At 58.3% G+C, this 14786-nt stretch overlaps 1 protein-coding gene across 3 annotated transcripts in view; it reads left to right on the top strand.

Annotated features, from left to right (window-relative positions):
* Window positions 1–595: 595 nt before the first annotated feature.
* The window catches only part of dap3 (death associated protein 3), a 56020-nt gene continuing 41829 nt past the window's right edge, over window positions 596–14786 (top strand). Inside the window, exons 1-2 of one of the 3 annotated variants that reach the window (XM_072490631.1) lie at window positions 596–790; window positions 9314–9357. In XM_072490631.1, the coding sequence (XP_072346732.1) occupies window positions 9316–9357 (42 nt within the window). In that variant the 5' untranslated portion in view covers window positions 596–790; window positions 9314–9315. The remainder of the gene's footprint in view (window positions 791–9313; window positions 9358–14786) is intronic. The other 2 variants (XM_072490629.1, XM_072490630.1) reach the window with 2 other exon arrangements.

Here is a 14786-nt window from a genome sequence, read left to right as displayed (position 1 = left end):
AAGGGAGAGAGGGGGGGGGGGGGGGGCAAGCGGACGCTCGGTTTGTCGATGAGCGGGGTCGGCGAGCGGGAAGGGGTGATGTGTGCGTGCGCGCCGAGGGAGGGGGGGGGGGCGGGGGTTGGGGTTTTTTTGTTGTTGTTGTTGTGGTTTTAAACGGCAGCCGCCAGCGCTCGGCGCCCAAAGTGCGCCATTGGAGAGATAAACACAAAATGGCGGCCGGGCGGACAGGCAAGGGGGGGGGGAGGGGCAAGAGGACGGGGAGGTGGATAACCAACCCGCCTCCAAAATACCTCCCGCCCTGCCCGCCGCGCCCCTCTCCCCCTCGCCAACCCCACACGACCCCCCCAAACCGAAAACTGAAACCCCCTTCTTAATCCCCTGTTTTAAAAGCAGGCCCCCACCATGCACCGCGCGCGGGCCGACCGTCCAGCTTTAATTTTTTTTTAAATTATTAAACCGATTCCTTTTTTTTCCTCCCCCCCCCACCGGTCTCCCTCTGACTTTAGGTGAGGGCGGAGGGAGCGGGAAATTAAAAATGGGCTGGGGATTTTTATTCGCTCAAGGCCCCGCGGGGGGGGGGGGGGGCTGATTTCCCGCCGTGCTCTGCGCGTGCGGCCTCCTCCGCCGCCGCCCGCGTTTATTTGTGGCTGATTCACGAGACGCCGGACGCCCGATGCAAGCCCCCAGGGCCCGCAGGGGATAGATTGCAAGGGGGCGCATCGGAAGGCGGGATGCAACTTTATTGAGGTGCCCACCCCGGGCGGGCGCTTGACATTTGTTTGGAGCCGAGGTAAATCCTCCTCCTCCCGCCCCGCCCTCTCTGGTGTTGGCTTGGCGCCCGCGGCGGCGGGAGGTTGGTTTCTCCTCCCGGTTGTTGTCGATCGGAAATCCTCCCGTTCCCGCGGGGGAGGGAGCAGATCCGGGCGACGAGATGAGGCCCTTAGCAACGGCTCAGCAAGATGGCGGCGCCCAGGGCGCCCTCATTACACCTTATCTCTGTAACCTCCTCCACCCCCTCCCTCTCTCTGTAACCTCCTCCACCCCCTCCCTCTCTCTGTAACCTCCTCCACCCCCTCCCTCTCTCTGTAACCTCCGCCACCCCCTCCCTCTCTCTGTAACCTCCGCCACCCCCTCCCTCTCTCTGTAACCTCCTCCACCCCCTCCCTCTCTCTGTAACCTCCTCCACCCCCTCCCTGTCTCTGTAACCTCCTCCAGCCCCCACACCCCCTCCCTATCTCTGTAACCTCCTCCAGCTCCTCCACCCCCTCCCTCTCTCTGTAACCTCCTCCACCCCCTCCCTCTCTCTGTAACCTCCTCCACCCCCTCCCTCTCTCTGTAACCTCCTCCACCCCCTCCCTATCTTTGTAACCTCCTCCACCCCCTCCCTCTCTCTGTAACCTCCTCCACCTCCTCCCTATCTCTGTAACCTCCTCCATTCCCTACACCCCCTCCCTATCTCTGTAACCTCCTCCAGCCCCTACACCCCCTCCCTATCTCTGTAACCTCCAGCCCCTACACCCCCTCCCTATCTCTGTAACCTCCTCCAGCCCCTACACCCCCTCCCTATCTCTGTAACCTCCTCCAGCCCCTACACCCCCTCCCTATCTCTAACCTCCTCAAGCCCCTACACCCCCCTCCCTATCTCTGTAACCTCCTCCAGCCCCCACACCCCCTCCCTCTCTCTGTAACCTCCTCCACCTCCTCCCTCTCTCTGTAACCTCCTCCACCCCCTCCCTCTCTCTGTAACCTCCTCCACCCCCTCCCTATCTCTGTAACCTCCTCCACCCCCTCCCTCTCTCTGTAACCTCCTCCACCTCCTCCCTATCTCTGTAACCTCCTCCATTCCCTACACCCCCTCCCTATCTCTGTAACCTCCTCCAGCCCCTACACCCCCTCCCTATCTCTGTAACCTCCTCCAGCCCCTACACCCCCTCCCTATCTCTAACCTCCTCAAGCCCCTACACCCCCCTCCCTATCTCTGTAACCTCCTCCAGCCCCCACACCCCCTCCCTATCTCTGTAACCTCCTCCAGCTCCTACACCACCTCCCTATCTCTGTCACCTCCTCCAGCCCCTACACCCCCTCCCTATCTCTGTAACCTCCTCCAGCCCCTACACCCCCCTCCCTATCTCTGTAACCTCCTCCAGCTCCTACACCACCTCCCTATCTCTGTCACCTCCTCCAGCCCCTACACCCCCTCCCTATCTCTGTAACCTCCTCCAGCCCCTACACCCCCCTCCCTATCTCTGTAACCTCCTCCAGCCCCCACACCCCCTCCCTATCTCTGTAACCTCCTCCAGCTCCTACACCACCTCCCTATCTCTGTCACCTCCTCCAGCCCCTACACCCCCTCCCTATCTCTGTAACCTCCTCCAGCCCCTACACCCCCCTCCCTATCTCTGTAACCTCCTCCAGCCCCCACACCCCCTCCCTCTCTCTGTAACCTCCTCCACCCCCTCCCTCTCTCTGTAACCTCCTCCACCCCCTCCCTCTCTCTGTAACCTCCTCCACCCCCTCCCTCTCTCTGTAACCTCCTCCACCCCCTCCCTCTCTCTGTAACCTCCTCCACCCCCTCCCTCTCTCTGTAACCTCCTCCACCCCCTCCCTCTCTCTGTAACCTCCTCCACCCCCTCCCTCTCTCTGTAACCTCCTCCACCCCCTCCCTCTCTCTGTAACCTCCTCCACCCCCTCCCTCTCTCTGTAACCTCCTCCACCCCCTCCCTCTCTCTGTAACCTCCTCCACCCCCTCCCTATCTTTGTAACCTCCTCCACCCCCTCCCTCTCTCTGTAACCTCCTCCACCTCCTCCCTATCTCTGTAACCTCCTCCATTCCCTACACCCCCTCCCTATCTCTGTAACCTCCTCCAGCCCCTACACCCCCTCCCTATCTCTGTAACCTCCTCCAGCCCCTACACCCCCTCCCTATCTCTGTAACCTCCTCCAGCCCCTACACCCCCTCCCTATCTCTGTAACCTCCTCCAGCCCCTACACCCCCTCCCTATCTCTAACCTCCTCAAGCCCCTACACCCCCCTCCCTATCTCTGTAACCTCCTCCAGCCCCCACACCCCCTCCCTATCTCTGTAACCTCCTCCAGCTCCTACACCACCTCCCTATCTCTGTCACCTCCTCCAGCCCCTACACCCCCTCCCTATCTCTGTAACCTCCTCCAGCCCCTACACCCCCCTCCCTATCTCTGTAACCTCCTCCAGCCCCCACACCCCCTCCCTATCTCTGTAACCTCCAGCCCCCACACCCCCTCCCTATCTCTGTAACCTCCTCCAGCCCATACACCCCCTCCCTATCTCTGTAACCTCCTCCAGCCCCTACACCCCCCTCCCTATCTCTGTAACCTCCTCCAGCCCCCACACCCCCTCCCTATCTCTGTAACCTCCTCCAGCCCCCACACCCCCTCCCTATCTCTGTAACCTCCTCCAGCCCCCACACCCCCTCCCTATCTCTGTAACCTCCTCCAGCCCCCACACCCCCTCCCTATCTCTGTAACCTCCTCCAGTCCCTACACCCCCTCCCTATCTCTGTAACCTCCTACACCCCCGCCCTATCTCTCTAACCTCCTCCAGCCCCTACACCCCCGCCCTATCTCGGTAACCTCCTCCTGCCGCTACACCCCCTCCCTATCTCTGTAACCCCTCCCCCTGCCCCTACACCCCCTCCCTATCTCTGTAATGTAACCTGCACCCCCTCCCTATCTCTAACCCCCTACACCCCCTCCCTATCTCTAACCTTCTCCAGCCCCTACAACCCTTCCCGCCCCTACACCCCGTCCCTCCCACCCCTACACCCCCTCCCTCCCCTCCCTCCCCTACACCCCCTCCCTCCCCTACACCCCCTCCCTCCCCTACACCCCCTCCCTATCTCTGTAATGTAACCTGCACCCCCTCCCTATCTCTAACCTCCTCCAGCCCCTACACCCCCTCCCTATCTCTAACCTCCTCCAGCCCCTACACCCCCGCCCTATCTCGGTAACCTCCTCCTGCCGCTACACCCCCTCCCTATCTCTGTAACCCCTGCCCCTACACCCCCTCCCTATCTCTGTAATGTAACCTGCTACCCCTCCCTATCTCTAACCTCCTCCAGCCCCTACACCCCCTCCCTATCTCTGTAACCTCCTCCAGCCCCTACACCCCCTCCCTATCTCTGTAACCTCCTCCAGCCCCTACACCCCCTCCCTATCTCTGTAACCTCCTCCAGCCCCTACACCCCCTCCCTATCTCTGTAACCTCCTCCAGACCCTACACCCCCTACCCGACTCCAGATTTCCATTGTACCACCGGGTCTTCATATCTTTGGACTGTGGGAGGAAACCGGAGGAAACCCGCGCAGGCACGGGGAGGAAGAGCAAACTCCCCACGGACTCCCGAGGCCGGAGTCGAACCCGGGACCCCGGAACCACGAAGCAGCAGTGCCAACCACTGTGCCACCCGTGGAAGAAACTTAAGCAAGGGGTCAGGAGGGCAAATAGGGGTTACAAAAATTCATTGGCAAACAGAATTAAGGAGAATTCCAAGGCATTTTATACGTCTATAAAGAGCAAGAGGGTAGGCAAGGTAAGGGTTGGCCCACTCGAGGACAGGGGAGGGAATCTATGTGTGGAGCCTGAGGAAATGGACGAGGTACAAAATGAGTACTTAGCATAAGTATTCACCAGAGAGAAGGACTTTGTGGATGATGAGTCTGGGAAGTATGTGTAGATATTCTGTGTCATGTCGATATTGGGGCTAAGGGGATCAAGGTATATGGGGGAATGCGTGATCAGGGTATTGAACCTGATGATCAGCTATTTTAATGAATGGCCTCCTCCTGCTTCTATGACATCAAAAAGGAGGGAAGAGTTGGTCGTCTGAAAAAGCATTAAGGATTTAGAAATCTATCAATCTCCGCTTTAACCATTCTCCATGACCGAGCACTCAGACCCTCTGGGATACAGAATTCCAAAGATTTACAACCCTCCGTGTGATGAAATCTCTCCTCATCTCGAAAAGTCATTGGCAAATAGGGTTGAGGAAAATCCCAAAGCTTTTTGCACGTACATAAAAAGCAAGAGGGTAGCCATGGAAAGGGTTGGCCCACTGAAGGACAGGCAAGGGAATCTTATGTGTGGAGCCAGAGGAAATGGGTGAGGTACTAAATGAATACTTTGCATCAATATTCACCAAAGAAGGAATTGGTAGATGTTGAGTCTGGAGAAGGGTGTGTAGATAGCCTGGGTCACATTGAGATCCAAAAAGATGAGGTGTTGGGCGTCTTGAAAAATATTATGGTAGATAAGTCCCCAGGGCCTGATGGGATCTACCCTAGAATACTGAAGGAGGCTGGAGAGGAAATTGCTGAGGCCTTGACAGAAGTTACTGGAGAGAATTCTTCGAGACAGGATCTACTCCCATTTGGAAGCAAATGGACGTATTAGCGAGAGGCAGTTTTGTGAAGGGGAGGTAGAGTTTTTCGGAGAGGTCACCAAGATGATTGATGCAGGTCGGGCAGTGGACATTGTCTATATGGACTTCAGTAAGGCCTTTGACAAGGTCCCTCATGGCAGACTGGTACAAAAGGTGAAGTCACACGGGATCAGGGGTGAGCTGGCAAGGTGGATACAGAACTGGCTAGGTCATAGAAGGCAGAGAGTAGCAATGGAAGGATGCTTTTCTGATTGGGGGGCTGTGACTAGTGGTGTTCCGCAGGGATCAGTGCTGGGACTTTTGCTGTTTGTAGTATATATAAATGATTTGGAGAATAATGTAACTGGTCTGATTAGTAAGTTTGCAGACAACACAAAGGTTGGTGGAATTGTGGATAGCGATGAGGACTGTCAGAGGATAGAGCAGGATTTAGATTGTTTGGCGACTTGAGCGGAGAAATGGCAGATGGAGTTTAATCCGGACAAATGTGAGGTAATGCATTTTGGAAGGTCTAATGCAGGTAGGGAATATACAGTGAATGGTAGAACCCTCAAGAGTATTGAAAGTCAGAGAGATCTAGGAGTACAGGTCCACAGGTCATTGAAAGGGGCGACACAGGTGGAGAAGGTAGTCAAGAAGGCCTACGGCATGCTTGCCTTCATTGGCTGGGGCATTGAGTATAAGAATTGGCAAGTCATGTTGCAGCTGTATAGAACCTTAGTTAGGCCACACTTGGAGTATAGTGTTCAATTCTGGTTGCCACACTACCAGAAGGATGTGGAGGCTTTAGAGAGGGTGCAGAAGAGATTTACCAGGATGTTGCCTGGTATGGAGGGCATTAGCTATGAGGAGCGGTTGAAGAAACTCAGTTTGTTCTCACTGGAATGACGGAGATGGAGGGGCGACCTGATAGAGGTATACAAAATTATGAGGGGCATAGACCGAGTGGATAGTCAGAGGCTTTTCCCCAGGGTGGAGGGGTCAATTACTGGGGGGGCATAGGTTTGAGGTGAGAGGGGCAAGGTTTAGAGGAGATGTATGAGACAAGTTTTTTTTTTTATACAGAGGGTAGTGGGTGCCTGGAACTCGCTGCCGGAGGAGGTAGTGGAAGCAGGGACGATAGTGACATTTAAGGGGCATCTTGACAAATACATGAATCGGATGGGAATAGAGGGATACGGACCCAGGAAGTGTAGAAAATTTTAGTTTAGACGGGCAGCATGGTCGGCACAGACCTGGAGGGCCGAAGGGCCTGTCCCTGTGCTGTACTTTTCTTTGTTCTTATCTCGTTCCTCAGTGTCTTGCCTCAAAACTGTGTCCCCTGGTTCTAGACTCTCCAACCAGAATGAAATATCTCACCTGTGGCTACCCTGTCTATTTCTTGTGAGTATTTTGTTGGTTTCATTCATCGAAACCCTGGAGAATGCGGGCACAGTTTCCCCAATCTCTCTTCATAAGAGCCTTGCCACCCTGGAACAAGTCTGGCGCACCTTCGTGGCACTCCCTCCGTGGCAATAATAACTGCAAACACTATTCCAGGTGCAACCGGACCAAGGTTCTGGACGACTGAAGCAGGACTTCACCGCTCCTGTACCCAAACCCTCCTGCGATGAAGGCCACTGTGCCGTCCGCCCTCCCAATTGTCCGCTGCACCCGGCCCGTTGCCCTTCGTGCCGGCTCGGCCAACCAGTCGGGGGCTCCAGCACGTGCCGCTGGGCAGTTCCCGGTTAAATTGTCCCGTGGAAGGCTGGAAAATGCTCCGCAGGACTGGCGGCATCCGCGGAGCGGGGAAAACCGTCTCGGTTTCCGACTGGCAGCATTTCATCTGAACCAGATCGACCCTAACTATGTTTCCCTTTCTCCGCTGCTACCGCCTGCGCACTCAGTATTTCCAACATTTTCGCTTTTTATTTGAGATTTGCAGCAAGGTGCAGGGGTGATTTGATCAACGGCCAAATGGGGAAAGACAAAGATGGGGTGGATGCAGAGAAAATATTTTCTCCAGGACGCATGGGTTAAAAGAATCTGAGTCGGAACACTTTTTTTGTTTCTTCTTTTTTTAATAAATTTAGAGTACCCAATTCATTTCTCCAATTAAGGGGCAGTTTAGCGCGGCCAATCCACCTCCCCTGCACATCTTTTGGGTTGTGGGGGGTGAAACCCACGCAGACACGGGGAGAATGTGCAAACTCCACACGGACAGTGGCCCAGGGCCGGGATCGAACCCGGGACCTCGGCGCCGTGAGGCAGCAGTGCTAACCACTGCGCCGCCGTGCTGCCCGAATCGGACTACTTGAGGCAATGGGTGGAGCTCCCCCCCCCCCCCACACACACAAACAATAAATTATGCCACGTCCATCGTTCATTTTCAATCTTGAGATTGATAGATTTTTCTCGGGGGCAAAGGTGGGGGCGTGGAGCTGGACTGCGCATCAGCAGTGATCTCACCCAGTCGAGAGGGCTAGAATTCAAGACCAGGGCTGTACCTCTGAGGCTGTGTAAGGCTCTGGTCAGGCCCCATTTGGAGTATTGTGAGCAGTTTGGGGCCCTGTATCTCAGGAAGGATGTGCTGGCCTTGGAAAGGGTCCAGAGGAGGTTCACAAGAACGATCCCTGGAATGATGAGCTTGTCGTGCGAGGAACGGTTGAGGACTCCAGGTCTGTACTCGTCGGAGTTTAGAAGGATGAGGGGGGATCTTATTGAAACTTACAGGATACTGCGAGGCCTGAATAGAGTGGACGTGGAGAGGATGTTTCCACTTGTAGGAAAAACTAGAACCAGAGGACACCATCTCAGGCTAAAGGGACGATCCTTTAAAACCGAGATGAGGAGGAATTTCTTCAGCCAGAGGATGGTGTATCTGTGGAACTCTTTGCCGCAGAAGGCTGTGGAGGCCAAATCACTGAGTGTCTTTAAGACAGAGACCGATACAGACACGCACGAACAGACTCGGTCCAGAGGCTGTTTAGCACAGGGCTAAATCGCTGGCTTTGAAAGCAGGCCAGCAGCACGGTTCAATTCCCGTACCAGCCTCCCCGAACAGGCGCCGGAATGTGGCGACTAGGGGCTTTTCACAGTAACTTCATTTGAAGCCTACTTGTGACAATAAGCGATTTTCATTTCATTTTTTCATTTCAAAAACAGCTTCTTCCCCGCTGTTACCAGACTCCTAAACGACCCTCTTATGGACTGACCTCATTAACACTACACCCTGTATGCTTCACCCGATGGCCTGTGTTATGTAGTTACATTGTGTATCTTGTGTTGCCCTATTATTTTCTTCCCATGTACTTAATGATCTGTTGAGCTGCTCGCAGAAAAATACTTTTCACTGTACCTCGGTACACGTGACAATAAACAAATCCAATCCGATCCAATCCGATAGGCTCTTGATTAATCAGGACTGATGGGGAGAAGGCAGGAGAATGGGGATGTGAAAAATATCAGCCATGATTGAAAGGTGGAGCAGACTCGATGGGCCGAGTGGACTAATTCCACTCCTGTGTCTTACGGTCTCACAGCCCCAGGGACCCGGGTTCCAATCCGGCCTCGGGTGACAGTCTGTGCGGAGTCTGCACATTCTCCCCACGTCTGCCTGGGTTTCCTCCGGATGCTCCGGTTTCCCCCCACAGTCCAAAGATGCGCATCTGAGGTGGATTGCCTTGGTGTCCAACGATGTGCAGGTTATGGGGATAGGTAGGGGGCTCTTCCAACCGGTGCAGGCTCAATGGGCCGAATAGCCTCCTGGCGCTGTACGGATTCTGCGCCCGGGAACAGGGGGTCACTGGTTCTATGCAGGGCGGCAAGGAATGTGTGCAAGTGTACGGGGATCATCGACAAGTGTGTTAATTACCCCAACTACATGTGACGTAATGAAATTTCTTCACTCTCTCCACAGGAATGTTGCTGAATCGGCGGCTGTTTGCCGCATCCAGCCGACTGGTGAGTCCTTGAAGGCATTAGAAATGAATAATCAGTGTTTGCAGCACAGCGTGAAACTACTCAGCAGCCCCGGTCCATGATGGTGCCGATATGCCAAATGAACCTCCCCATCAGGCCCACTGACATAGCTGTCAATTCCTGTCTCCTTCAATGTGTTTATCCAACCCCCCACCTTCAATCTATCTCTGCCCTTCACTGTGAGCACTAACCGTGGGAGCGAGTCCCACATTCTGCCCCGCTCCCCGTGGGAGCAAGTCCCACATTCTCCCCCACTCCCCGTGGGAGCAAGTCCCACATTCTCCCCCACTCCCCGTGGGAGCGAGTCCCACATTCTCCCCCACTCCCCGGGGGAGCGAGTTCCACATTCTCCCCCGCTCCCCATGGGAGCAAGTCCCACATTCTCCCCACTCCCCGTGGGAGCGAGTCCCACATTCTCCCCCACTCCCCGTGGGAGCGAGTTCCACATTCTCCCCCGCTCCCCGTGGGAGCGAGTCCCATATTCTCCCCACACCCGTGGGAGCGAGTCCCATATTCTCCCCCACTCACCATGGGAGCGAGTCCCACATTCTCCCCCACTCCCCGTGGGAGCGAGTTCCACATTCTCCCCCGCTCCCCGTGGGAGCGAGTCCCATATTCTCCCCACACCCGTGGGAGCGAGTCCCATATTCTCCCCCACTCCCCGTGGGAGCGAGTCCCACATTCTCCCCCACTCACCATGGGAGCAAGTCCCACATTCTCCCCACTCCCCGTGGGAGCGAGTCCCACATTCTCCCCACTCCCTGTGGGAGCGAGTCCCACATTCTCCCCCACTCCCCGTGGGAGCGAGTCCCACATTCTCCCCACTCTCTGTGGGAGCGAGTCCCACATTCTCCCCCGCTCCCCGTGGGAGCGAGTCCCACATTCTCCCCCGCTCCCCGTGGGAGCGAGCCCCCCATTCTCCCCCGCTCCCCGTGGGAGCGAGCCCCACATTCTCCCCCACTCGCCGTGGGAGCGAGTCCCACATTCTCCCCACTCCCCGTGGGAGCGAGTCCCACACTCTTCCCCACTCCCCGTGGGAGCGAGTCCCACATTCTCCCCACTCCCCGTGGGAGTGAGTCCCACACTCTTCCCCACTCCACGTGGGATCGAGTTCCACATTCTCCCCCGCTCCCCGTGGGAGTGAGTCCCATATGCTCCCCGTGGGAACGAGTCCCACACTCTTGCCCCACTCCCCGTGGGAGCGAGTCCCATATTCTCCCCCACTCCCCGTGGGAGAGAGTCCCATATTCTCCCCCACTCCCCGTGGGAGCGAGTCCCAAACTCTCCCCCGCTCCCACTGGGAGTGAGTCCCACACTCTTCCCCCGCTCTCTGTGGGAGCGAGTCCCACACTCTTCCACCGCTCTCTGTGGGAGCGAGTCCCGCACTCTTCCCCCGCTCTCTGTGGGACCGAGTCCCGCACTCCCCTCCTCCCCCCGTCCTACTCTCTGGGAGCCAGTCCCACACTCTTTACCCGCTCTCTGTGGGAGTGAGTCCCACACTCTCCCCCGCTCCCCCTGGGAGTGAGTCCCTCACTCTTCCCCCGCTCTCTGTGGGAGCGAGTCCCTCACTCTTCCCCCGGTCTCTGTGGAAGCGAGTCCCTCACTCTTCCCCCGCTCTCTGTGGAAGCGAGTCCCTCACTCTTCCCCCGCTCTCTGTGGAAGCGAGTCCCGCACTCTTCCCCCGCTCTCTGTGGGAGTGAGTCCCGCACTCTTCCCCCGCTCTCTGTGGGAGCGAATCCCACACTCTTTCCCCCGCTCACTGTGGGAGTGAGTCCCGCATTCTTCCCCCGCTCTCTCTGGGAGTGAGTCCCGCACTCTTCCCCCGCTCTCTGTGGGAGTGAGTCCCGCACTCTTCCCCCGCTCTCTGGGCGAGTGAGTCCCGCACTCTTCCCCCACTCTCTGTGGGAGTGAGTCCCGCACTCTTCCCCCGCTCACTGTGGAAGTGAGTCCCGCATTCTTCCCCCGCTCTCTGTGGGAGTGAGTCCCGCACTCTTCCCCCGCTCTCTGTGGGAGTGAGTCCCGCACTCTTCCCCCGCTCTCTGTGGGAGCGAGTCCCGCACTCTTCCCCCGCTCTCTGTGGGAGCGAGTCCCACATTCTCCCCCACTCCCTGTGGGAGCGAGTCCCGCACTCTTCCTCCGCTCTCTGTGGGAGCGAGTCCCGCACTCTTCCTCCGCTCTCTGTGGGAGTGAGTCCCGCACTCTTCCCCCACTCTCTGTGGGAGTGTGTCCCGCACTCTTCCCCCGCTCTCTGTGGGAGTGAGTCCTACACTCCTCCCCCACTCTCTGTGGGAACGAGTCCCGCACTCTTCCCCCACTCTCTGTGGGAGTGAGTCCCGCTCTCTTCCCCCGCTCTCTGGGCGAGTGAGTCCCGCACTCTTCCCCCACTCTCTGTGGGCGTGAGTCCCGCACTCTTCCCCCGCTCACTGTGGGAGTGAGTCCCGCATTCTTCCTCCGCTCTCTGTGGGAGTGAGTCCCGCACTCTTCCCCCACTCTCTGTGGGAGTGAGTCCCGCACTCTTCCCCCGCTCTCTGTGGGAGTGAGTCCCGCACTCTTCCCCCACTCTCTGTTTGGAGTGAGTCCCGCACTCTTCCCCCGCTCTCTGGGCGAGTGAGTCCCGCACTCTTCCCCCGCTCTCTGTGGGAGCCTGTCCCACATTCTCCCCCACTCCCTGTGGGAGTGTGTCCCGCACTCTTCCCCCGCTCTCTGTGGGAGCGAGCCCCACATTCTCCCCCACTCTCTGTGGGAGTGAATCCCGCACTCTTCCCCCACTCCCCGTGGGAGCGAGTCCCGCACTCTTCCTCCGCTCTCTGTGGGAGTGAGTCCCGCACTCTTCCCCCGCTCTCTGTGGGAGTGAGTCCCGCACTCTTCCCCCGCTCTCTGTGGGAGCGAGTCCCACATTCTCCCCCACTCCCTGTGGGAGCGAGTCCCGCTTTCTTCCTCCGCTCTCTGTGGGAGCGAGTCCCGCACTCTTCCTCCGCTCTCTGTGGGAGTGAGTCCCGCACTCTTTCCCCCACTCTCTGTGGGAGTGTGTCCCGCACTCTTCCCCCGCTCTCTGTGGGAGTGAGTCCCGCACTCTTCCCCCACTCTCTGTGGGAGTGAGTCCTACACTCCTCCCCCACTCTCTGTGGGAACGAGTCCCGCACTCTTCCCCTACTCTCTGTGGGAGCGAGTCCCGCACTCTTCGTCCGCTCTCTGTACGAGTGAGTCCCGCACTCTTCCCCCACTCTCTGTGGGAGTGAGTCCCGCACTCTTCCCCCACTCTCTGTGGGAGTGAGTCCCGCACTCTTCCCCCGCTCTCTGGGCGAGTGAGTCCCGCACTCTTCCCCCGCTCTCTGTGGGAGCCAGTCCCACATTCTCCCCCACTCCCTGTGGGAGTGAGTCCCGCACTCTTCCCCCGCTCTCTGTGGGAGCGAGTCCCACACTCTTCCCCCACTCCTTGTGGGAGCGAGTCCCGCACTCTTCCTCCGCTCTCTGTGGGAGTGAGTCCCGCACTCTTCCTCCGCTCTCTGTATGAGTGAGTCCCGCACTCTTCCCCCACTCTCTGTGGGAGTGAGTCCCACACTCTTCCTCCGCTCTCTGTATGAATGAGTCCCGCACTCTTCCCCCACTCTCTGTGGGAGTGAGTCCCACACTCTTCCCCCGCTCTCTGTGGGAGTGAGTCCCACACTCTTCCCCCACTCTCTGTGGGAATGAGTCCCACACTCTTCCCCCGCTCCCTACACTCTTCCCCCCTCTCCCTGTGGCTAGTGGGTCCCGCACTCTTCCCCCACTCTCTGTGGGAGTGAGTCCCGCACTCTTCCCCCGCTCTCTGGGCGAGTGAGTCCCGCGCTCTTCCCCCGCTCTCTGTGGGAGCGTGTCCCACATTCTCCCCCACTCACTGTGGGAGTGAGTCCCGCACTCTTCCCCCACTGTCTGTGGGAGTGAGTCCCACACTCTTCCCCCGCTCTCTGTGGGAGTGAGTCCCACACTCTTCCCCCGTTCTCTGTGGGAGTGAGTCCCACACTCTTCCCCCACTCTCTGAGGGAATGAGTCCCACACTCTTCCCCCGCTCCCTACACTCTTCCCCCCCGCTCCCTGTGGCTAGTGGGTCCCGCACTCTTCCCCCACTCTCTGTGGGAGTGAGTCCCACACTCTTCCCCCGCTCTCTGTGGGAGTGAGTCCCGCACTCTTCCCCCACTCTCTGTGGGAGTGAGTCCCACACTCTTCCCCCACTCTCTGTGGGAGTGAGTCCCACACTCTTCCCCCGCTCTCTGTGGGAGTGAGTCCCACACTTCCCCCACTCTCTGTGGGAGTGAGTCCCACACTCTTACCCCGCTCTCTGTGGGAGTGAGTCCCACACTCTTCCCCCGCTCCCTACACTCTTCCCCCCACTCTCTGTGGGAGTGAGTCCCACACACTTTCCCCCGCTCTCTGTGGGAGTGAGTCCCACACTCTTCCCCCGCTCCCTACACTCTTCCCCCCGCTCTCTGTGGGATTGAGTCCCGCACTCTTCCCCCACTCTCTGTGGGAGTGAGTCCCACACTCTTCCCCCGCTCTCTGTGGGAGTGAGTCCCGCACTCTTCCCCCGCTCCTACACTCTTCCCCCCGCTCCCTGTGGCTAGTGGGTCCCGCACTCTTCCCCCACTCTCTCTGGGAGTGAGTCCCGCACTCTGGGCGAGTGAGTCCCGCGCTCTTCCCCCGCTCTCTGTGGGAGCGTGTCCCACATTCTCCCCCACTCACTGTGGGAGTGAGTCCCACACTCTTCCCCCGCTCTCTGTGGGAGTGAGTCCCACACTCTTCCCCCGCTCTCTGTGGGAGTGAGTCCCACACTCTTCCCCCGCTCCCTACACTCTACCCCCCGCTCTCTGTGGGAGTGAGTCCCGCACTCTTCCCCCACTCTCTGTGGGAGTGAGTCCCACACTCTTCCCCCACTCTCTGTGGGAGTGAGTCCCACACTCTTCCCCCACTCTCTGTGGGAGTGAGTCCCACACTCTTCCCCCGCTCTCTGTGGGAGTGAGTCCCACACTCTTCCCCCGCTCCCTACACTCTTCCCCCCACTCTCTGTGGGAGTGAGTCCCGCACTCTTACCCCGCTCTCTGTGGGAGTGAGTCCCACACTCTTCCCCCGCTCCCTAAACTCTTCCCCCCCACTCTCTGTGGGAGTGAGTCCCACACTCTTTCCCCGCTCTCTGTGGGAGTGAGTCCCACACTCTTCCCCCGCTCCCTACACTCTTCCCCCCGCTCTCTGTGGGAGTGAGTCCTGCACTCTTCCCCCACTCTCTGTGGGAGTGAGTCCCGCACTCTTCCCCCGCTCTCTGTATGAGCGAATCCCGCACTCTTCCCCCGCTCCCTACACTCTACCCCCCGCTCTCTGTGGGAGTGAGTCCCGCACTCTTCCCCCGCTCTCTGTGTGAGCGAATCCCGCACTCTTCC

The sequence above is a fragment of the Scyliorhinus torazame genome, chromosome 26 (assembly GCF_047496885.1).
Source record: "Scyliorhinus torazame isolate Kashiwa2021f chromosome 26, sScyTor2.1, whole genome shotgun sequence".
Taxonomy (NCBI): domain Eukaryota; kingdom Metazoa; phylum Chordata; class Chondrichthyes; order Carcharhiniformes; family Scyliorhinidae; genus Scyliorhinus; species Scyliorhinus torazame.
This window is presented reverse-complemented; position numbering and strand designations above follow the sequence as displayed.